The sequence below is a fragment of the Nestor notabilis genome, unplaced genomic scaffold (genome assembly GCF_000696875.1).
Source record: "Nestor notabilis isolate BGI_N333 unplaced genomic scaffold, ASM69687v1 scaffold6827, whole genome shotgun sequence".
In the NCBI taxonomy this organism is placed as follows: Eukaryota; Metazoa; Chordata; class Aves; order Psittaciformes; family Psittacidae; genus Nestor; species Nestor notabilis.
In genome coordinates, this window is record NW_009936843.1 from 86,958 (window position 1) to 110,430 (window position 23,473).

The following is a 23,473-nucleotide window of genomic DNA, read 5'->3' on the forward strand; positions in this document are numbered from 1 at the left end:
CCAAGTTTACCTTATTTCTCACTTTTTCAAAGCTGTTCTTTTCAATTTGCCCCAGAATTCTGAACGGAAAACCTAGTGACTAAGCTAAATAGATTCTGAAGCCAACTGAAGCCATCCTAGTGTGTCCTGTATGAACTGGTTGGATCTCTCATTCTCCAGAAAGAAGAAAATTCTTGCAACATGAAGGAATTTTCACATGGAAAACTTAAAGATCATAGAGCAAAAAGACGACTTTTTCCTCACTGAATCTATTAATATGCAAAAAAAATTTCACCCAAGCATGCCATTTTATAAAATAATGCTCTCAGGCAGGGGCAGCAGAAAGTAATTTACTCATTATCCCTCTTCTTTAAGAATATTGCCACACAAGATGCTTTTCCTGGGGCCTTAGCTCCCAGCAAAGAGAAAGTAAGAGAGAGTTAGAAGCGGGGCTTATTTCCGAAGCCTCTGTGGCAGGTAACATGGGCAGGCATTGCCACTTGTCAGCATGGGTCCCGTTAATAACCAGCACATCAGGGTCTAGAAAGCTCAAGCTAACTCCTGACTCTGAAGAAGCTGTACTGCCTCCTCAAGAAGCAAACTGCCTCAGTCCTTTAAATCACAAAGCAAGATGAAGCTTCTTCAAAAAATACATTGAGAAAAACTCAAAAAATCAAATCATACAAAATGTACCACCTTAGACACTTTCAGACACAGAGCAGGAGAGTTCTCCTCTATGGTATGATGCAGTCTGATCACTGGGTGGTCAAGACCTAAGGAATGTTCCAGCAACAGCAAATGGGTATTTATGTATTAAAGCAGAGAAAGTACAACCCTCAGTAACACTGTCTATGGAAGAAGCAAGGCTTACAGAGTTGAGGGGAAGGAGGTAGGATCTGAATGCAGATCTTTTGTGTGTGGCATCTACATAGTAGCTGTAGGGGAAGCATATTAAAGAGGAGTGCCAGAGTAGAAGGGATACTGGGAGTGTTGTGGGTAGACCTCAGCTACAAGGAGAGAAAACAGGTTTTAAATCCAAGGTGATCACACAGACACAAAGGGGATGGGGAAGGAAAGGATTGTCTTGGTATTCCCCTACAGGCCAAACAATCACAGGCAGACAAATGTAATTACTGTCTTTAATCTCAAGATTTCTGAGGGACTGACTCACTACTTCTGAACACTTGAGGGAGGTGCTACTTTAAAGTGCAGTCTAGCTTGGAGGAATGACTATGTAAAAATAGCACTTTCCTAACCCTACATATTTGCTCTGTGCATGTGTTCAGTCACGTCTGCTATCTACTAACAAACGACATTTTGATTACCTTTTAGTTCGCTCAACCTTGCAGAACCAAATAGAGGGATAAGTGTGAACTCAGTTTCACCCTGGACAATACAGCTAAACTCCTGAAGCATCTTGGCCTTAGCACCTCCCAAGTATCTGGGGTAAAAACGTCAATGGGGAACTACACAAGCTATCCCTGACTGATTGGTGAGAGTCTCTTTGGAGAAGCAGTTTTCTGGGAGGAATATGCAGGAAATCTGACTAATGCCCTAGTCCTAGTTTCAGCCCCTAAAAGCAGGGACCAGCTTTTCCTTCAGGTTGTGTAGTTCCTAAAGCTGTGTTGCTCTTCAAGAGGGAAGAATAATTATGAAAAACATACAATTTTTACATCAAAGTTCTTTTTTCTATATACTTAAAGTTAAGAATCTAAATTATTATTAATACTGAGGATCTCCTCCCAACTACTCCACTGTTTTTCCTGCTACTGGAAACTTCTTTCCTGAACGCAGGCTGTTTCTTTTTTTTATCACCTGCATCACTGTCATTCTGATAAAAAGACTGCAGAAACTCTGCTCACTGGGGATGCTGCAGTCACTAAGCCTGCTGAATATCTGCAGTAGGCAAGTCACTGATCAAAATATTTACCATAAAAGGCTGTCTGCAAGGATCACACTGTGAGACCATGGATCAGCATCACCAGTTCTGCTTAGTACCAGAGACATCAGACTTTGGAAAAACTTGTATCCCTACCTTTCTCAAACCATTCTTAATGCAGGACTACCCATCATTCTACACTGTTGAATATTGTATTCAGTCTTGCTGTAAAAGACTTGTCTGGTGAAGCTTCTGATCACTCCTTTGGGAGATACGCCATAGTCTTGTACCTCCTCAGTTAGGAAATGTTTCCTGATATCCAACCTAGATGTCTCATTTTCATCTGATTAATTCTAGTTACCCCACTGTGTTTATGCCCAAACACCTGCAGCCTGGTATAGTGTGTCTTGCTTTTAATTGACATTTAGACATTCCATATATATATATATATATATCTATATATAGCTCTTTAATCTTTCAATTTCTCTCTCTCTGACTGGAGTCATGTCTTAGCATGTGCTAAGGTAGTTCTGCTTTTTTCTTTCAGCAAAGCCAATGCTTATTGTATACTGAACTAATAATGCACAAAAGCTGTGACAAGCAGGCTTATTTAAGAAGCAAATTTAATTTCTCATTCTTCAGTCTAAAACCAAATATTCTACTAATCACATGCTTTGAGTTATTATCTACTTACTGTGTACCAAGCTTCTTGTATTTACTAATTGAGAAAGCATCAATGGTGAGGGCATTCAGTATTATAGCTGGATACAAAATATATTTCTCAAAGCACTGAAGCCACACATAGAGCCTTTCAAACCACATCAAATGAGCAGCTTCTGAAATAGAAATTCAGATAACAGATCATTTCATTAAATTATCAGCATTTTTTGCACTGCAATACAGTAGAAGAAATGGGGTAACTGACATTAACAATCAACCTATTTATGAAATAACAGAATTCATAATTCTTTTGTAATTTGAATTTAGAGAGTATCTGCTTTGCTGCTTATAACTGCACTCATGAGAAATGCTTAGAAATTATTAAGATGATACATGCTAGATGGTAGTTTCTACATAATCCAATTACTTAGTCACTATATCAAATGGCACTTTTAGTGATGTAATGACTCCAGAGAGGCCCTCTCCAGCTCCAGCACTGACCTGGTGGATGACCTAGGGAACCTCGTTTAAGCTCTGTGCCTCTCCTTCCCCATCTTACAGTGGCAAAACACTGTTCACTGGACTGCAAAGTATCACTGACCTCACTGATAAATTAAGTATCCTTTGAGATCTAAAGACTGCAGAATTAACAGGAGCTAGAAACTGCTGATGATGTTTCTCGAAACACTTAAAAGAGCCATTGTAAAAGGTATCTGCCAGGATCACATCATTCATGAGTAAAGAGTAATTTTTTTTTTGTGGTAGACTTTTCTAACAACATCACAGTGCTTAGTATGAGTATTAAACAAGAACTGAATGCTCTGTGCAATTCAATTCCTTTGAGAACTTAGGTGAACTGAGTGCAGAAGCAGTTGTGTACAGACAAGAATGTCTTTATTCTCAGCTGAGCTCAGCTAGACAAGGTTATTGGAAAAACAGTGAACGCAAAAAGGCAGAACTTGGTATTGACTCAGAAATAACAATGCCAGCTACTGAACCTCCAATACTCTTCCCTGCAGAAATGAAAATAATTATGTATACACATCCTACTCTCCCACACACACCTTTTCAATGACAGGCAAAGACAACATGCTGAATCAACAAATTCAAATGTTCTGCAGGCATGGTTCTGTATTGTACAGGCTCAAAAGAAAGATCTAAAAACAAGCCTTCCAATTTAACTTTAACTCACAGTATCTTAAGTATCTTAAGCTAAGGCAATGCTCTTACAAAGATCTGCCTTTAGAAAATATGATCAACTTCAGTTTCTTGTTATAACATAAAAATATTTCCTCCTATTACCTAAAGACTACCTCCTAAAAGTTCACACACACGGTGAAATGTCCATTTTGGAAGCTAGCTGTTATTATCCATTCCTCTTACCTCCTCCTGAACTACAAATTGCTCTCAGAGCTACATTTGAGAACTTCATCCAGCTGCCCAAAGCTGAGCTCTGTGTATGAACTCAAGCTTGAATAAAGAGATGTGCATATCAAGTAGACTAAAAAGAAAGTAGCTGCAGGAGCAGAGAGAGATGTGTGCAGACAATGCAGACAGAAGAAAGAGCTCACATTCAGAGGGGGTCCAGTAAAAGATGCAGATGATTTGAAAATGGCTTACATGAATCTGTGGGTATAAAAGCAGTAGCATGGAGGAAGGAGATGAAAAAATGGTCTATAGTGTTTCAGGGTTTCTTTCTCATTCAGACCTGCACTAGTTTCTACCCACCTATTATATCACAAGTTCATACATCTTGACCTCAGCCTTTCTTCCTGCAGTCAGGCACAACAATGACAAGTAATAAATGAGTCATCTCACAGGGACATCATGAGAACAGGTCTGATAATTGCTATTCTGTGGAAGGCATGAAGCTTTGAACAGCTTATCCAGAGTCTAGGAAACAAAGCCAGGAATAAACCTGTGGAATTGTCATTACCAGCTGCCTCGCTAATTGCAAGCAGCCATTTTTCTCCCCATAGCACTACACTTGTCAAAAATTAGGAAGCTGAAAATGAAATTCTATGCAGTAAAATCTCACAGACATCTTGTTTTGCGTACTACTTTCACTGTCCATGCCTGACAACTACAGGATACTGTCCTTTTCCAAGCTTCCCTTTCTACACAAACAGGGAACCTTTAAGTTTGGCTCGTACATTTTTCTTACAGAGTAGAAGAAAAGACAGCCTGTCAGACATATCTATCAAAGGGATTACACAACCTTTTCCTCAGCCTGTTTCATCTCAGAACATGATAAAAAGCCCCTGCAGCAGCCTGAGGGACTGAAATATGTATTTTACTTTTTACTCTTGTTTTCTAACACACCACACCAGATGCACTGCAATAATACTTAAGCCCCAAAGTGCAGGAATGGACCACACGTAAAGTGAGGACTGCAAAAGAAGGAAAAAAAGCCTGTTGCCTGCAGCAGGTAGCACAGGAAATGCAGCTGCAACTCGAAGTAGAAGGAAATCCATCTTTAGAGATCGGTCTGGCAGATCTCTACCCTCAACCTTTTCAAAAGCTGAGTCATTGTGTTTAGGAAAACAATGTTTTGTGACACATGAAAACAGACTTAATCAGGACAAGGGAAAGAAATTTTACAGTATTATTTGATGATTACATGATGTAATAAACAATAAAACTTGGGTATCCATCAGAATTACTGATTATCAGGGAGAGGAAGCCCTGAGTAATGTTTTCAGTTGGGTGTGATCCTTAAGATTTATATTTCTACTACACTTACCTTGGCATATTGCAATAAAAGTTAAAAGGAAACCTCCAATCAAGTCTCTTAGGTACTTTTTTCATACCCAAGCCTTGTTTGGGAAGTAATAGTTTTGAAAAACATGATTTTTTAAAATTTTTTAAAGATTGAAATCCTTAATGCATGGTTTTGCAGTGAGTGATCTGAACTATTTTGTTGCTTGATGAAGACCAGACTAAAGTCCCTCAGCAGACTGTTTTCTGACAATGCTGTCTTCAAACACCTCAGGAACATATACTGAGAATGATTGAGGCACAGGATCCATCAAAAAATGACAAGCATGCTTTTGGCTGGTAGCAAAGGTAAGATTGAGAGCTGGGGGCAAGGGGGAAGCTGTGCTTCTCAAAGTACAGTAGCTGCTTCCAGAAATAACTCTATTGGAAGAGGAAATCAGACCTTGGCATACTAAAATATTTACCAATACTCACATGTACCAGGGCACTACCCACTGAAGCCAGCAGACATCAGCAAGAACAAATCTTCAAGAAAGTTTCACAGTTCCTTTCAATTTAAATGTTTCTTTAAAAGTGTTAAGATGGGAATTAGAACTCTAAGTTGCACTATCCTTGCTGTTCAAATGATATATAGTTGTATATCAGAAAGTAGAAAATATTCTGCCTTAATTTCATCAATCATTTAAGTTTTTAAATTATATAAAATGCCACTGTATTAAGTATGAACTATAACATATAAAGCAACACAGGAAGTAATAGTACTGTAATGTAAAAGCAAAAGGCAGGCAATGGCTTATGAAAGGCCACTTACAGCCAGTAAACGGACAGGAGCATTTGACATAAGAGGAGAGGCTGATAGAGCTGTGATTGCTTAGCCTTGAGAAGAGAAGGCTCAGGGGGCATCTTACTAATACCTGACTGGGTGCATTTTGTGGGGATAAATACCTGATGGAAAGGGTAGAGCTGATGGAGCCAGACTGTTCTCAGTAGCGCCCAGTGACAGGACAAAAGGAAACAGGCACAAACTGAAATTCCATTTCAACATAAGTAAACAAAACAACCTTTCTTACTGTAAGGATGCTCAATTACTAGAATAGGCTGCCCAGAAAGGTTGTGGGGTCTCCATGCTCGAAGATAATCAAAACTGGACACAGCCCTAAGCAACCTGCTCTAGCTGACCATGCTCTGAGCATGGGCATTAGTCTAGACAACCTTAGAGGTGGCTGCCCAGCCTCAGCCCTTACGGTCTCAGGAGTCAAATTCTACAGGTTCATGGATTTGCTGGTGATCAGGGAGTGGGGAACAGAAGTGGTGGGCTATGCATGCTATTTAAGAGAGGAAAATAGAAAGCACAATTTATTCTCCCTGCTCTGTCCCTTCTGGATTTTTTAATTTTTTTTTAGTTTAAACCAAGACAAGCTGCAAGTCATTTTGTCCACTATTTAGAAAAGATTTTATTACAAACCTCTCACTTCCCGTTGCTGGTGCTCTTTGCTTTTAAGTATGGGGTGGGAGATCCACAGCCAAGGGTGATGCTTGCGAAGCTGAGGAAGTATGTAATGTGTTACGAATCCTACAGTCCATGCTAAAGCAAACAGGACGATGCTGAGAAATGGCTGGGCCAAGAGAGGAAAAAAAAAAAGTCATGGTTATAATTTTCAAACAACTTTTTTTTTTATATAAAACTTTTTTCTTTTCTTTTTTTTTTTTGTTCACATTTTTAACAGTTTCTATTAATTGCATTTTTGTGCAAATGATTTTTATTCCTATCTTCAAACTCTCTAACCCCTTGGTGGATATGAATTTTGAAATATGTATTTTGCACAAACAGCCTATTTTTTCCTCCTTAACTGCAGAAAAGAAGTCAAGAGATTTGGCATATTATTCTATCCCCCAGCTCCCATATCATAAAACAGCTGTGGATATGCAGAGTTTTAAGGAATAAGAGGTCAAATAAGTAACACAGAAATTAATACAAATATACATAAACTAACTTCCTCACACATAAAAAATGTTGTCATGACCAGAAAATACATTTCCACTAACATCTCTTCCCACAGTCTCTATTATTTCCAGATAAGGCACCCTGTGGTTTGGCATTAAAGAAATAATACCTTGGACGGAGTGGGGAGGGAAAAAAACCAGACAGATACACACCCTTAATGATAGAAACACCGTACTGGCACTGACAGCAAATGACAGAACAGCAGCCGCTGTGCAGACAATGAGATCCGACTTCAAGATTTCTTTCTGTGAAAATAATTATTTTATACAAAATTAGCAAGCCAATCCTATTTTAACGAAATTAAATGATTCTGTTCTCAATCACTCACAGTCTGCTTTGTGATAAGGCTCATCAGCATTCCCCGATACAGAAGTATTTTCCCTACTCTGCTTGCTTTCTGAAATTATTTCTTCATACTCTAAGTTTGTCGAAGTAACTACACTTAAATTCATCATGCCTAATTTTAAATTATAATTTTAAATAACATAGTTTGAAAATTGGAGAAATGAAAGTAATACATTTTTATATTGAGTCTGACTCTGCTTGAGGAATATAACTTTTACATTATGACTGTTTTGGGGAATCAGAATTCTGGTTCTATTTCCTATTTGCAAGCATTAAGATTTCTTCAGATTCCATTTCTCTTGCTTTACTGAAATAACTCATGCTCTTCCGTAATGTCTTCAGAGACACGAACAGCAGGTCAAAGGAGGTGATCCTGTCCCTATACTCTGCTCTCGTGAGGCCTCACTTGGAGTATTGTGACCAGTTCTGGTGTCCTCAACATAAAAAAGACATGGAGCTGCTGGAGCAAGTCCAGAGGAGGTCACGAGGATGATAAGAGGACTGGAGCACCTCCCGTATGAAGACAGGCTGAGAAAGTTGGGCTGTTCAGCCTGGAGAAGAGAAGGCTGTGTGGAGACCTCATAGAAACCTTCCAATATCTGAAGGGGGCCTACAGGGATGCTGGAGAGGAACTCTTCATCAGGGACTGTAGTGGTAGGACAAGGGGTAACGGTTTCAAACTTAAACAGGGGAAGTTTAGATTAGATATAAGGAAGAAGTTCTTTACTGTGAGGGTGGTGAGGCACTGGAATGGGCTGCCCAAGGAAGTTATGGATGCTCCATCCCTGGTGGTATTCAAGACCAGGTTGGACAGAGCCTTGGGCGACATGGTTAAGTGCGAGGTGTCCCTGCCCATGGCAGGGAGTTGGAACTAGATGATCTTAAGGTCTTTTCCAACCCAAACCATTCCATGATTCTATGAAGTTAATACATTTATTATGTTCTAAAGTGACATGTCCCATTCTCTGATTTTCTGTATGAGAAGCCAAATTTTACCAAGATTTTATGGACTTCAGTGTCACAGAATGATAACGAAAGGACATGGCTGCTGTCACATAAATATCTAGAACTAGGGCAGGATTAATTTTGTTTCTAAAGACTGGAAAATATCACTGTCTTTCCAGTCTCTTTTTCCTTGTGATTAAAATGTCATTCTCAGTAAACAAATAAACAAGATGGCTTGCAATCTGTGCCATCTTCTGAATTGTACTTCAGAGGTCACCTAAATGTTTTTGTGAGTAAATAAAAACCTTGTCTAAGATTTATGGGAGGGGCATTTAAGTTCAGCACTCAATACTACTGCTAAGTGATCAAATGAGTAACAATTTGCAGCCCTTGGTTTAGAAAATGACTTATGTTTTAATTCAAATACATCTAGAAATTACATATGAAATGCAACACTTCTGTTAGAGTTAGAAGTTCATCTGATTTCCTGGTGCTGTAATCCAGGTAGTCTTCATGTATCTCAACAGAGAAAAAGAAAGAAAATTGAAATAATGATGGGATAGCAAACCTACAAATAAGGGAGACAGAAAGAAAGCAAGCAGAATAAGTGAACAACAGACGGTTGTGAATTACAGGGGAAGCTGGTAGCTACCACTATATTTAGGCTGCCTATCACTCCCTGTTATGAAAGATGCTTCTTAGTAAAAGGTCACAAGTATCAGCACTTCCACTTACTGCAACAGGCCTTTGAAATTCAGCAAGACTAAAAAGCCTTCAGGCTCAAGAAGTACTTTTGCTTTTTCTCAGGGAACTCCAATCGGGTTTCACTGAATTCTCAAGCCACCACCACTCTCCTTCCCTTTCCCAGGCTGCCCAGGAGCATGTACCTCCAAAAGAGCAGCACTCCCTCCCCTCCAAGAGCTGTGCCCTCTCCCAGCAGCCCTGTACTCCACATGGATTTGTAGGTGGGTAGGTGTAGAGCAGAGTTAGGTCCTCCTAACTCTTCTTGACCATCTGTTCAAAACACACTGGCCTCGCTCCTTGCTTCTTGGCTGTCATATGCAAAAGGAGAACCAAAACATAAGGGGGCTCACAGGAAATGCCTTCTCTTCTCTGAACAAACCTTTAACCCCTGCCTGTCCCCACAGGACCTCTCCGCCCAGTTCAGAGCTACTCTCACTAGCAAGTCCTGTATCCAACTCAAATGGTTTTACTATGTGAAGCAGTACTGAAAAATCATGGTCAACCCCCTGATAAAGATGGGTAAGGAAATTATTACCAACGTATGCAATGGAAATGATAATTTTTTTAACCTTTCAAATTTTTAAACACATTGAATACAAACTCTACATAAAGCAGTAATATTTAGCTTGTAAAATTCAGGATCCAAGGAAGTTAAGCAGTACCGGATTTATATGGCACTATTTCAGTCCTTTTGTGAATACATATTATGAAAATTCTTGATCAAGTATCATTTTCTGCACAGCTGAACCCAACTACTCAATAATCTAAAACAAGCTTATAAGAACAACAAACACATTACAATCATACTTTCAAGCTCTTCTGTGCAACCAGGGAGGATTACTATTAACATGACTTACTTCAAGTGACTGAAGAAGCTGCCATTTTAAGAAGTACATCAAATATTAAGGATTAAGCTGTAAAATCAGCAGAGGTGATAGTATGGACATTTTTAGGGAAGCAGCATCCTAACTTTCCATTCTGTGCCAGGTCAAGAAAGAGAATTTTCTTTAAAAGGTTACAGTCGAATGACAATGCATTACATTGATGAAATTGCACAGGAGTGGTATTTGCCACCTTTCCCATTTCGAGTTAGCAAGTGTTATTTTTAGGGTACTCTCACTGCTTTTGACACATTAATAATCCCATACAGGAAAAGGCCTGTTTTTAAAGCAATGATTATTATTCAAGTATTTAAACCCAAATTTGGTATTTTAACTCTGGCAACATCTTAAATGTTTAGAAGTATCATATCTGCTTGCTCTTTTGCCTTTGCACAGAACTGCTTCAAAATGTAAATATACTGCTTAGCTGCTGACTTGCACAATGGTCTCCATAGGAGCTCCTTCTTGATGTGGCAGACACTTTCAAACTTCTCAGAGAGTTCAGGTTTTTTACCTTCTAAAACAAGTCTGAGCTGTGGTTGCCTTTGTTTCATGTCATGGCACAGTGGCAAGGGCCCTGCAGGGAACAGTTGACCCTGGATAGTTATGCCTCTGGCTGAGGGGGATTCAAAGTTACCTTCCAGGAAAAAACCTTGGGCATCCACCTGCAGGCTGCTGTGAGTGGAACTGTAGCTTCCACCCTTCCTGCTGAAGGTACCTAGCTCCTGCAAAACACGTGCCTACCTTGGACACAACTGTGTTCCCCATCCTGCATTTAGACCCAGCTGTCCAAAGCAGGAATTTGGATTTCATTCCCAAAGCCAAACGCTTACAAACTGAATGTTGAAGAGCCCTACAATGTGATGCTCGAGTCCTTCATTGCAACTGGCCCAATGTGGAAAAGTTAAGCTGCAATCACAGTTAAAATCTCTGCAGTGAGAGAGAATCACTGTTACAATTTGGGTTGAAAGCAGGTGTACTTTTTTCTCCATTTTACACTTAAGGAAAAAAAGAAACCCCAAACCAACATCGCTACATGTGATACCTCAGATTTTACAAGCAGAATATACTATAGTGGCACTTTATTTTTTTAATTATTATCATACAATCACAGAATTGTTTAGGTTGGAAAATACCTTTATGATTACCAGGTTCAACCATTATTTTCAATTATGCTTTTGGAGATGTGTACAAATCCTTTTAGTAGCTATCTAAATTTTTGTATCAAAGGCCAGGAAAGAAGCTGAATTTGACTGTAACACATTAGCACCCTCAGGCCACTGGTTAATCTAGTAATCAGCCATGTGGATGCCTACAGAAATTAATTATAATGGTAGGAAGCTCCGTTCTCAAAGTTGAATGGTCAATTATCCATCACAGCTGCTTTATAATTCAGGCTTCCAAAGCTGGCAATTCTTACACAGCTATTCAAGCAAAGGAAAATAGTAAAGGTCATCTAACTAAATATGCGAGATGCTGTATTTATTATTCTGAACATCAATGCAAAGCTACTACAGAATACAACACATTAATTTTCAGTATTAACCTTGTTTGCTTTCAGCTCCTTGAGGAGGTGATTTGGTGCAGTATGCTTCAGGATTTCTGACTAAAATGGGTCTTATTTAAATGGCATGTTATATAGACCATGGATCTGTTTATAGACCAGGATAGGGCAGGCTGTTGCATCCTGCCATCTCTTGCCACTGGCAGCTGGTTAGGAATACTCTCCTTGCAGATGAGTATTCCAAGAGGAAAAAAAAAATGGACCACCACCAGGAATCACCTTCAGATAGAGATATGTTCATTCACCCAATTTCTAAACTGTTTGGAAACCCCCTTGCAGAAGTTCTGAAAGCTATTTAAAACGGGCTTTTAAGAGCCTTACATCTGAAACATGACTGCTGTTGCTGAAGAACGTTAGCAAAGACTGTGGCTTGGTTGTGCTCCTCAAACTTAAGGCACACACATTTTCTCCTGCCTCAATTCTCCCCTACTTGTTCTATTAGCACTGCACTGTGAGAAAGCAGTGGGAGTCTCCTGGCAAACTGTTTTATGTTTAATTGAGACAGAGGTACCAGGTAGCACAGAGGTTAGATAAAGAGCCTATATTAATCAGAAATTGCTCTCCCTTTCTTCAGGAGATCTCCCAGTGTGAAAGGATTAACACTGCTAATTGACATTGTAAGCAAACACATTTGCTTACAGTTTTTATACAGATTGAGGGAAGCCTGGGCAGAGAGGTAAAAAAAAAAAAAAAAAGGTGGCAAAGAACTAGGAAGCTCCAGCAACACTGAAGGCAAGAAGTAGCCCATGTCTAAAAGCATCAGTATGGAGTATGAAATGTATAGAGCAGAAAAAAGCCAATCCTCCAAACCAGGTACATCCTGGAAAACAGAATGTGCCAAGTATCCCACTTAATTAAGTGCAAAAAAAACCCTGGCAAAACATGGCAGGAATGTTTTCATCAGCCATGGGGAAGAGAAGAACTGAACTCTTTTATCTGACCAGTCCCACCACAGTCCTCCCTGTGCTTCTGCATCTTCTGACCCAGTGGCTGAAGGGCCCAAGTACAGTTGAACCACATGGTAACTGTTGGTGTAAGATTTCAGATACCTGTCCACATTCCTGACACAAAACCAGGTTGAGAGTCTGCAGCATGACTCCATTTTGAAAATACAGCCAGGATCTTATATGAAAATATGTTCATTCTTTCGGGGTTTTTTTCAGTTTCAATATATTTGAAGCCTCGCTCAAGGTTTCCCTCTACACTATGAAATGCTGTCTGCATTGGACACCCACAGTAACCACTTCAGTCCACTGGCAAGGCTCCATCTGCAGAACAGATGAGATCAGATTCTGCACTACTGCAAGAAGGGCACCATCAGCAAAGGGTACAAGTGGGATACAAATACAGTGGGACAGAAGCTTTCATTACATCTGCCATACAGTGCACAAGCACAAGAATGGACTGACAATGTATCACGGCAATAACCTACATACCAGAAACACCACAGAATATAGCAAAAACTTTAACATAAATTATTTTTTACTCTTTTACTAGCTAGACATTCATATTGCAGTGTGACCCTGCTGCAAACAGTTTAGTTTGCAAGAAACTTGTAAATACAAGCAACAAGAAATAGAAATATCAATCTTATGTGTGCCTTATTAGAGTAAGCACTTTAACATAATACATGATGGAAAATAACAATCTAAGCAGCAGCTTAGCAAAGAAAAGTATAAAATATTGGTACTGTGGGATCAACTCATGCACTGAATGTAGGCTGTGTAACACCTTATAAAATGCCCAACAAATGATTCAAGATGTACAGGAGAGATCCCTTTGAAGGGACATCTGGAGGCCAGGCCATCTACTGCACTAGCAACCTGTACCACTAGTTACTATGGACTCCCAGGTCATGTCTAAGGATCAAAAAAAGACAGTCTGTCTTCCAGGCACTCTTTCAATGTTTCTTGCTTCTGCAGTCATTCAGGAGTTTAGGAATAACTGCCTATATGGCAAATGCTAGATGCAGGCATTAGGGATGTGGTCAGGAGGAAAGGTAGTTTAACGACCAGGAAGCAGGACAGTTCATGACTCTAATGAATGTCAAACACCCCTTTGTATTCTGGAAACTCAACAATCTTCCCACATGAAGATTAACCTTCCCTGGGTAGCAGCAAGGATTTTTATATAAAAAGAGACAAAAAGAAAGATGGGTCACTTTGGATGTTTAAGCTGTAGTGGGAAATAAACTTATACAAACTTAGAGTTACATGTCTGACTGTAGGAAATAAACAGCCTGCCAAGCAAAGAAGAAATGATGAGATGGCAATGCTTGGTACCAGGCATGTACCTCTGTCTCTCATACTAGTCAAGTTTCACATGCTTCTTCCATCTCTAGGTACCAATCTGGTCTGTGCTCCACCTGGCTTGGAGGGCGTACAGTCAGAAGTACTCCTGGCACAGAAAAGGAGTTCCTGAAAACCAGATCAACTCCTAGCCCTAGCAAAAGAATGAATAAGGGCTGTTTTAAATACAATTAATCCTGTGGGCAAAATCCTGTCCCCCTCCAATGCAGACAAGGAGTTTGGCAGGACCGTTCACCTTTTTAAACGCTTGTTTAAAAAGTGTTTAAAAATGCCTGCCTTGTAAGCACCAGTTTGCCAGGCTGTAACTATACACACAGAACCTGCACTAGCTCTCCGATTACCAGGATGAGATGCCCCACTCCCCACGCTCTAAGAGTTCTTTTCCCACCAACTATATTAAGGAATCAATGTTGTCCTTCAAAAGGAACCCTTCAGAAAGGAAAATGGCAACATTCCACTTCTCCCTTCCAGCCTCATTGGAAAGAAAATCTAGAAGAACTTCTCTCCGTTTCCATCTGCAGATTTAAAGGAACAGAATATATATCCTTCCATTTTCTATGCTTTTAGTAATTTAAACATTTAAAAGGTTCTTCAGTGGAGAAAATGGATGGGAGAGAGTTCTGAACAGAAAGTAATGAAAGAAAAGGTCTTACCACTGATTCTCTCATCTTTTCTGGGAGCGGATCTGCTGACGAATCTTCAAATCGTTGACGTAGATAGTGAGGGACATATTTGCATTGAATAAGGGACCTGTTTAAAAAGAATAAAAAAAATCTTAGTTAAGATACTTCTGAACATTTCTAACAGATATGAATATTCCTGGGGGGCAGAGGAGAAGGAACAGCCTCAAGTTTCTTTCCTCATGTACGCAGTAGCTATCTTGTCTCTGTATAGCTGGAGATGGACACCAACCAGCTCTACCTGTGAACAGGGAAGAACTTCCTCATCAAAATGTTAAGAAGTCTCAGCAGTCCCATCAATGTAACTCAGTCATTTAGAGAATGAGTAGAGAGGGTACTGTTGCATTCATGCTTTTTATCAATGTTTCAACTAAGCTGAAACGAATATGGAAGCAGTTTAGACCCACATTAGAGAGACCAAAGAAGCTGTTTCTGTATAAATTGTATGTTAATCCTCAGTTCACAATTTATGTGCTACTTCCTTCTCCATCTCAAAGTTTACGCCACAGGCCATCCCTTAAATACTGTTTCCAATCTCCTTAACTTCTTTCAATTAAGGTCAGAGCTGCTTTAAAAAAAAAAAAAGAAAAAAACCCAACTCTTAAACCTCTTTTTTTTTTTTTTAAGGATTATACATTTTTATCATGATTGTACAATAAACATTTGATACACATATTCTTAATTTTAAGATACTTAACCACTTCAGCTGCCTAAGATTTGATTAAGAATGTTATGAAATCAGTAACCAGATTTAAAAGTTAAAGTGGATTTAACAGTTCAAGATTACTTCCTTAAAACTTTTGTTTTAAGGAAAGACAAGTTTCTGTTTTATTAAAGAAGCTAATGAACTGCTGCATTCCAATGAACTGGTGGTCCCCACTTCCTGGGGAGTGGGAGTAAAGAATAGATTTAAACTACTTCATAATTGAAAGAGCTCACCAATTCCTTGCTCGTTTGCAATTTACATGTGTATGTTTTACTCCAAGGCTAAACAAACCTCCTTAGTACGGCACACAGCTTCACTTCCTTCCATACCCAAGTTCCATATCGTAACACTCGATGAATTAGATGCCACCTAAAGAGCCTTACCTCAAGACATACACAAGACATCTCATCAATCAAAGGAGAGAACCTGTGGGTTTCTTCACAGGCCCTCTGCACTGTTCTAGGATAAGACTGTGCTGTCTGTGAAGCAGAATCCCAGATGGCATGGTGATGCCGGCTGCACAAAACCGACTTGCCTGCTTAATCCCACAGCCATATATGTAGATGCCCAGCTCCTTGTGGACCACCACAATCCCCATGACAGCCATATAGCACAGTTCCCACACAGGAAAATTCGTATCTGCTGCCCTTGACTATGGATCTGCGGGCATCTCTCACATCACCTCAACCTGCAGATCACAATATTAGGACTTCTCCCCTGGATCTCTCATTTGCAATGTCAGCCCTTAATACACTCTATCTTTCCTCAGCTACCTCTAACAGACTGTGTCAGACCAGAAAAGGAAGGAGTTAATCTCAGAGAGGCTTAGCCTACTGACCTTGCTGTCACTGGAGGGAAGTGACCCTCCGCAAGAGCTGGAATTGAGCCATCTTCCCAGCACATCAAATGTCTTTTCTCCTTGCTACAGTACTATCCAGTGCACATTCTGCAACACCAGTAGCCTGAACACCCTTTCAACTAAACAGCTATCCTCCAACATGGCAAGCACGCAATTTCCAAAAGGACGAAACCTGCTTCAGAGGATTTGGACAGTGCTGTTTGAAAAGCACCAACCGTCAATCTGACTGCAGCACCTCATTTATTCACAGGACTAATACCAACCAAACAGACATGGCAAGGAATTTCTATCTCACCACAGTAATTTGGGAGATAATCCCTGTGCTTCTGAAACTAAGCATCACTCTGGCTGTGTGCTATACAGAGTAATCAATAAATAATAATTGCAGGCAACTTACATCAGTACAGATGGGTCACTGCTTTGTCTGCTGAGGTGATAAGAAAGTGCAACTAGCAGGCCACAGAAAGCAGAGAACAGCGCTGGAATGTGTTGTGCATCCCAGGGCTCCTGAACAGGAGGACAGAAAGCAAAGCATTTTTAAGTTAGGAATGCAGAGCTTAACAACAACAACAAAATTAAGTAAGCTGTATATGCAGTGTTAAACGCACAGCATCTAAATTTGTGCACTATCTACCAAGGGCTGAAAATCCTTTTCCATATCAAAGTCTATTATTATGAAAAAGACTGAGATTAGAGGCATGTTTTGAGATCATATTTTTTAATTCTTGTATAATCAGCAATTAGCTAGGAAACCACATGAAAGGCAGGTTTTCTCTCCTCTTTGATGAAACACTAGAGGCGAATTCTCATTAAAATGAGATGCAAGGGAAATGAACTGCACTGTATTTGTCTAAACTCTAAATCGACGTGTAATTACTTGACCCGTGGTCAAACCATACGCCACAAATGCCAGTGTCACCTAAATCAGGCAGTGGAGTACAGTTCTGGCACCTCACTCTGAAATCTTTCTGCTGCCTTTGCCCTGCAACTTCTTCCCAAAGCAAAATGCTGCAAAGAGCCCAGCAATATACGTGGTATTGAAATGTATCCATAGCCTGTTTGAGATATCATTCTGCTCTCATTCTACTGTAAAACTGCACATGGATGGTTGTCCATACTAATGTCTCAGGAACTCTTTATTTGCATATTTTCTGTATATTACACACAGCTCCTACATTTAGCTGGCCTATTCTCCAGTTCCAAAGTGTCATTGTCCCCTTAGAGCTCAGCTCCCAGGGAGCCAGGAAGGCAGGCAGGACAGGCATCAGTACGCTCTATGTGCCTAGAGAGCAGGATTTTCCAGAATAATGCTACACAATGTTGTACAAAAGATGAGAACGAACAAAGATGTCATATCTCTGACATCAGCGTGATGTATCCTGCTCCATTTTGTCATTTTCGTCCCCCACAAATGATGCCTGGTAAAGCTTCAAATTAAAAAGATGAAAAAACCCACAATATAGCTGATAATTGGACAATGATTCTTCTCAGTAGGAAAACAGGAAAGACAGGTTTTAGTTCAGGGAGCTGGTATTATCTGTCAAACTAGACAGGGAGTTTGGCTTCCTACTTTACCTCATTTGGTTGAGGTGACATGTAGTACTTTCATATCAGTTTTGACTTCGATGCAGACACTCACGTAGCCATTTTTAAAGCAAGTGAAATGGACTTACAGGGTTAAGGATGAAAGTGATGAGTTACAACAGATGCAGTGGTCTGGGGCTGGTGTTCCATTTCAACCACCGAATCTCCTAATCCCAAAACAATCCACTAAAAAGGAAGATAAAGGTGTCTTTGAACTTACAGGCCTTTTGCAACTGGTAGAGGTTGGGAGGCAAATGTATTTTGAAAGAGCAGTGATAGTACTTTTCTGTCCTATATTATCTATCCTTTTTGCTTCTTCTCAAAAAAGGGCAAAAAAAAGGTATGTGGTACACTTATCTTTCAAAGATATGCTGGAATAAATTATATGTCCTGCTTCAGAGGCAAAAAGTGCTCTGAACAGAGAACTATTTGTGGTAAACAGAAATTCTTGATACTCATTTTTTCTCCCCTCCCCACAGACTATTCCTTTCAACCCAACAAAGACTTTACAGATTGCTGCAGTATCAGCATCACTGAAGGTGAAGGCGTTTGCATAGTGGCTGGCTTTTTAAATATGGAGACAAACTCCACTTGTTCTTCACAAAGCCACACCCCCTCTGATTTTCCACTCTCTCATGATTTCATCACTATTCACAGAATCATAGAATGGGTTGGATTGGAAAGGACCTTCAAAAGTCATGTAGTCCTACCCTCCTGCAATCCAACTCATCTCTCTTTGGTCTTTTTCTGTACATCCACAACCCAGCTTCATCATGGATCCATGTTATTGCTCATATCAAACAATACACAGGACAGCTGTGTATGTTGACCCATTCCACACCGGTGATAGTAAATGGAAAAAAATACTGAACATACAAAATACTTTCTGAACGAGACTGGAAAAGGGAATCCTCTCCACCCCCCAAAGGTTTGAGAAAATGGTACCAACAGCTTGTTCTCTACAAGGCTAACCATAAACTTACTTATATTACTATGGATACTCCTTTTGACTGAACACTAGCTACCAGGAAATGGGAATTATTCATGAGCCTAGTGTTACACTGGTTAGAAACAAATTCGAGGGAGAGATGCCCAACGGCCTTACATTCCCATCACCCACGGAAAACAAAACATTACTTTCCCAGAAGTGCTCCAAAAACTTGACAAGTGATAAACTAACAGAGTACAGATATCGCTGCCCATTCAGAGCAACATTCTGTGTCTCTGCACTCACAGCTGTTATCTGTGACTGTATTTTGATTGCTGAAATTTAAAATCCATAAGGATGGGACTAATGCAGGGGTATGCATGTGTGTACACACCACCTTATACAACAGGGTCCCGGTCTGTGACTAGGATTCCTCAGCTAAAAAGTAAGATGAGCAACAGCTTCAGGGAGGGGCATGGATACTTGTATGTCACACAATGGTGAGTTTATCCTAAACAAGAAGTACAGATTTCTACGTTCCTATACAGTTCTTACACAGTGACATACTTCTGTAAGAGTAACCCTGGGCTGCTTCAGATTCTGCAGGCATAACTTACTTCTGCTGTTATATCTGGACAGTAAGTTTTTATTATACACAGAAAACTAAGAGCATAACTATTGAGCTTATGTCTAAAGTGCAAGTCTATGGCTGTAAGCATCGCTCACTGAAACGTGTGATAGCTGACAACTTTCTCCAAAATTAAGGCTCCTAATAGCTCTTGCTTGAACCTCAGGGGTCTCTAAATTGGAAAGTACATAAAATTGATGAGCCTTGTCTTCAAAGCCTCCAACAGGGCTGGAAGTTATTTTATGTGGTAGAAACAAAGCTGTCTAATAGTCCTGTACTCTTATTTTTGGTTACTTACACATGCGGGAATTCTGTCTATACACATGGGCCCATTCAGTGCTGTTTAGAAATTTATTTGGGCAGTGCTAGCAGATCGAGAGAGATGTATGCTTGCAATTCTTTCCCATTATAAAACCATAAGACAAAATATTTCAAAATTATTAGTACACAAATGAAGCCACAGCCATTGAAAACGGGAATCAAGAAGCACTGTTATTCTGATTAACGAGTTTAAAACTCATTAAACAACAAACCAAACTACATCAATGTGAGCTGAGAATGGTTTAAAATACACACAGGATTTTTAGTAACTGTCCATTGAAACAATAAATAAGTTACCAGAAAAAATTTCTTCAAGTATAAGACAATGGAAACTATCTGTGATTTTTTATAAAATATGCACTTACACAGAGCTGGAGGGGGCAGCTGTGCCACATATGAACACATTCACATCAGTTTAATTTCTGACCCAAGCACAAAATCTGAAGTTTTTCCAGGCTGATTGAGACAAACCACAAGTTCCTTAGGCAGTTTACAAAAACAAACCAAAAAAAAAAACCCAAAAAAAACACCTAACAAAAAACCAACCAAAAAAAACCCCAACCAAACAAACAAAAAAAAACCCAACCAACCAAACCCCAAAAAAACCCCAAAAGCTGGATGACAAAAAATTAACTTGTTCTGGATAAGTTTCAAATCCAAACCAGCTGATTGGAACAGAAAGCAGATGAGGAGGACTGACTGATTCCAGAAACCTTTGGGGATGTGCTCTTCTGCTTCACTGATGCATTGGAATGCTACAGACTGATACCAAGATGGCTAAATTCCAGACTGAATATTTGTGGAAAAAGTAGGAGGACATACCTGACTTTTTAAATAAAAATATCTCTTAAATATTTGGGTACAGACCACAAAACAGATGGAGCAGGAGACAAATATCAGCACATCAGGCAATTCTAAGCAAGTGAAAAAGATGGCACAGAATTTCCTGTATCTCCAATCTGATGGATGTAAAATAAAAACACCTCCACCAGGAAAAAGATAACCCTTTCCTGTATCAAAGCTAAGGTAGCTATTAGAGCTGCCACTTTCTGCTCAAGATTACAGGATTGAAGCTGAGATCAGAAATAAAGCCAGGCTGAAGCGAACACAGATAATTTTAAACTAAACTCAGTTACCCAATAGCTTCAAAAAAGCAGCAAGGTGAAAAATTGCTGCTATTAGATGTAAGAATCCAAAGAATGACCAAAAGAGGTGATAAAGCCATGTTTAAGATTTAGAGCTTTTTATTAAACAAAAGTAAATTAAAGTTCATAGAGGACCTGGAAAGAACTGGAATAAGGAGTGATGATATCATTTGACAGAGGCCTGGGAGACAAAGAATAACCTCAAAGACAGCAAAAAAGCAAAAAAGTCTTTGCACTTCAGAAGACATTTATCTTCTCTCTTGTCTGAAATCAAGTTCACAGTATTGTTATAAGGCTAGATAAGCAGCTGGTGTGACATCACTCATGGCAAAGATGTGTCATGGGATAAGATGTATGAAGAGATGTTTTACAGCTCGTGAAAGCTGCAGTCAAACCACCTTTGCATCACTGGGATAACAGGACTGTAAACCAAAAATATGTCCGGGTGACTTCACCAGAGGGAACAATTTCTGTTCACCAGCTATCAGTGACTTGAAAATCTGCTCCACTCACAATACGCTCCTTTGACTGACAACAGTGATGAACAGTGTCCTGTTCATCAGTCCCCAAGGCCTCACACACATGGACAGAGACCTGGAATTCCAGCTATTTGTATTTGGGGCTTTCTGGAGTTATGATTTTAGATGCAGTACTCCGTACTTTCTACTGTGAACCATTCTGGGGTTTCTTTTTTTAATTTGACAGCTTTAAAAGAAAACTGATCAGTAACACCACCAGAGGAGGTCCTAACAAGCCACAGACCCACAGTTCCTCCATACAAAAATCAAGCAAGGGTGCAGCTGCTGAGGAGCACTCTGAGGAGGGGAGCTGATCCCTTGTCCACAGCAGGTGGGACCCCTTTCCTTCTCAGTCATGTCCAAACAAGTGTCTAAGCACAGAAGTCAAACACAGGTCTCCTCATCACACAGTGAGTTTGCACCTCGCCTTATAACAGACCATCCCTTATTTTAGTTGTGTGGAAAGTACATATTGGGTCACGTAACACCCTGTGCCCACGAGGTGAGCATTATGCACCCACTCCCCAAAACACACCATATGCTTCTGGATCAAGTCCTGGGATGGGACATGTGAGCAGCCCGCCACGTGATCCAGCTTGTACATTCACTCTTAGCACAAGACTGGAGATCTGTCCATCCTCTTTTAGGTGATATGTGTATTGTAGCCATAAGAGAGAAACAGTTCTGGTCATGTGATGGCAAAGATGCTGCAAGGTCATTCAGAAAAGAGATCAAGGCAGATGAATACATTTGGTATGCCAAATTTAGTCTGCAGATCATAGGATGAACTCTCAATCAAGAATACTGTAGAACAATTTTCCTCAGGCAGCCTATCTGAACAAAAATCAATAACAATTATTAAGTGAAACTAATGTTATGTCTATACTGCTGCTGCTTTTTCATAGACACTCTCAGTTGGTTTTGTACAACATAATTCATCAGCAAAATCAGTCTGGACAAGACACAGGATTTCAGCAGAGGCCTATTTGTCTCAATTCTCAGAGTTTATATCCACATACTGAAAGTTAACCCGAGTACTTGCACTGTTTTGTGAACATACCCCAAAACAATTGCTCAATTCTTACTTTTTAATTTCTCTAAAATAGGAGTTCTAGAGCAAAGAATTGATGTGAATTTGCTATTCTAAAAACATTTCAAAATCTGACTGCAACTAAATCAAACTATTGTATGTATGTTGTATAGTTTCTGTTCTTTTTAGAACAAGAAAAACTCACATAAGAACACAGATCTGTGATCAAATGTACAGTGCGCATTTATTCTAATAAAAATAAAATCAGTTAGTCTTCTAATGAGCTTCTTCAGGAATCGTATCTTTCCTTTTGAAATAATTAATGCACAGAAAAATGAGGCTAGGCTATTTCACCCTGCAAGATAATAATGAGAGCAGAAGAACCACTTAAAGAAGAAGAAACTCAAACCTGATACCGCTGGAATGGGACTTCAGCCTGGGCATTTGATGTGAGCAATTGTTCGCCAGCAAAAAGCACACAACCACTTCAAGATCTATTCTCCTCCACAATTTATTTCAGGAAATAGAACTCTGTTAGTTGCACCTGCTGAGCTATAAGATTCTGCCAATAAACAGAGTTTATATTTGAGGATGCTGCATTTCAGCCAAGAAATAAGCTTTGCAACTCAGAAATCCTGTGCCAGAGAAGATTTCCCACTCCTGAGTCATTTTGATTGTGATGATTTTTTTGAACTCCATAAATATTGAAAAAGTTTGCTCTGTTGGTTTTGACAAAATGACTAAAAGTGAAAAGAGAAAAATAAAAATAAAAAATAAAGAACAGCTGTAAAGTGCAAGTGTGAAAGGGACGTCATCTCTATCTTAAAGAAAATCATGTAATTATCACTGTTGTGCTAACACCTCAGCAAAACAGGCTATAGCATTTGGTCAGTTTTGAGTTACACTGCAATTTGTAGTGCACCAAAAATACAAACCTTCATTTCATTAGGATCAGAAGTTGTTGCTTACTACGTATCAAAACAGTTCTAGTTTCTTACAGGGGAATTAGACAATCTTTCACAGTGGTCTCTATTCAGGATCAGAT

The 23,473-nt window shown here is 39.6% G+C and overlaps 1 protein-coding gene across 1 annotated transcript in view; it reads right to left on the minus strand.

Moving 5' to 3' along the window:
* PCNXL2 (pecanex-like 2 (Drosophila)) overlaps positions 1 to 23,473 on the minus strand; it is a 149,302-nt gene that overhangs the window by 68,070 nt on the left and 57,759 nt on the right. Inside the window, exons 16-20 of the mRNA XM_010018549.1 lie at positions 16,672 to 16,781; positions 14,683 to 14,779; positions 7,394 to 7,486; positions 6,702 to 6,852; positions 2,553 to 2,694 (exon numbers count right to left, since the gene is read on the minus strand). Of these exons, the coding sequence (XP_010016851.1) occupies positions 2,553 to 2,694; positions 6,702 to 6,852; positions 7,394 to 7,486; positions 14,683 to 14,779; positions 16,672 to 16,781 (593 nt within the window). The remainder of the gene's footprint in view (positions 1 to 2,552; positions 2,695 to 6,701; positions 6,853 to 7,393; positions 7,487 to 14,682; positions 14,780 to 16,671; positions 16,782 to 23,473) is intronic.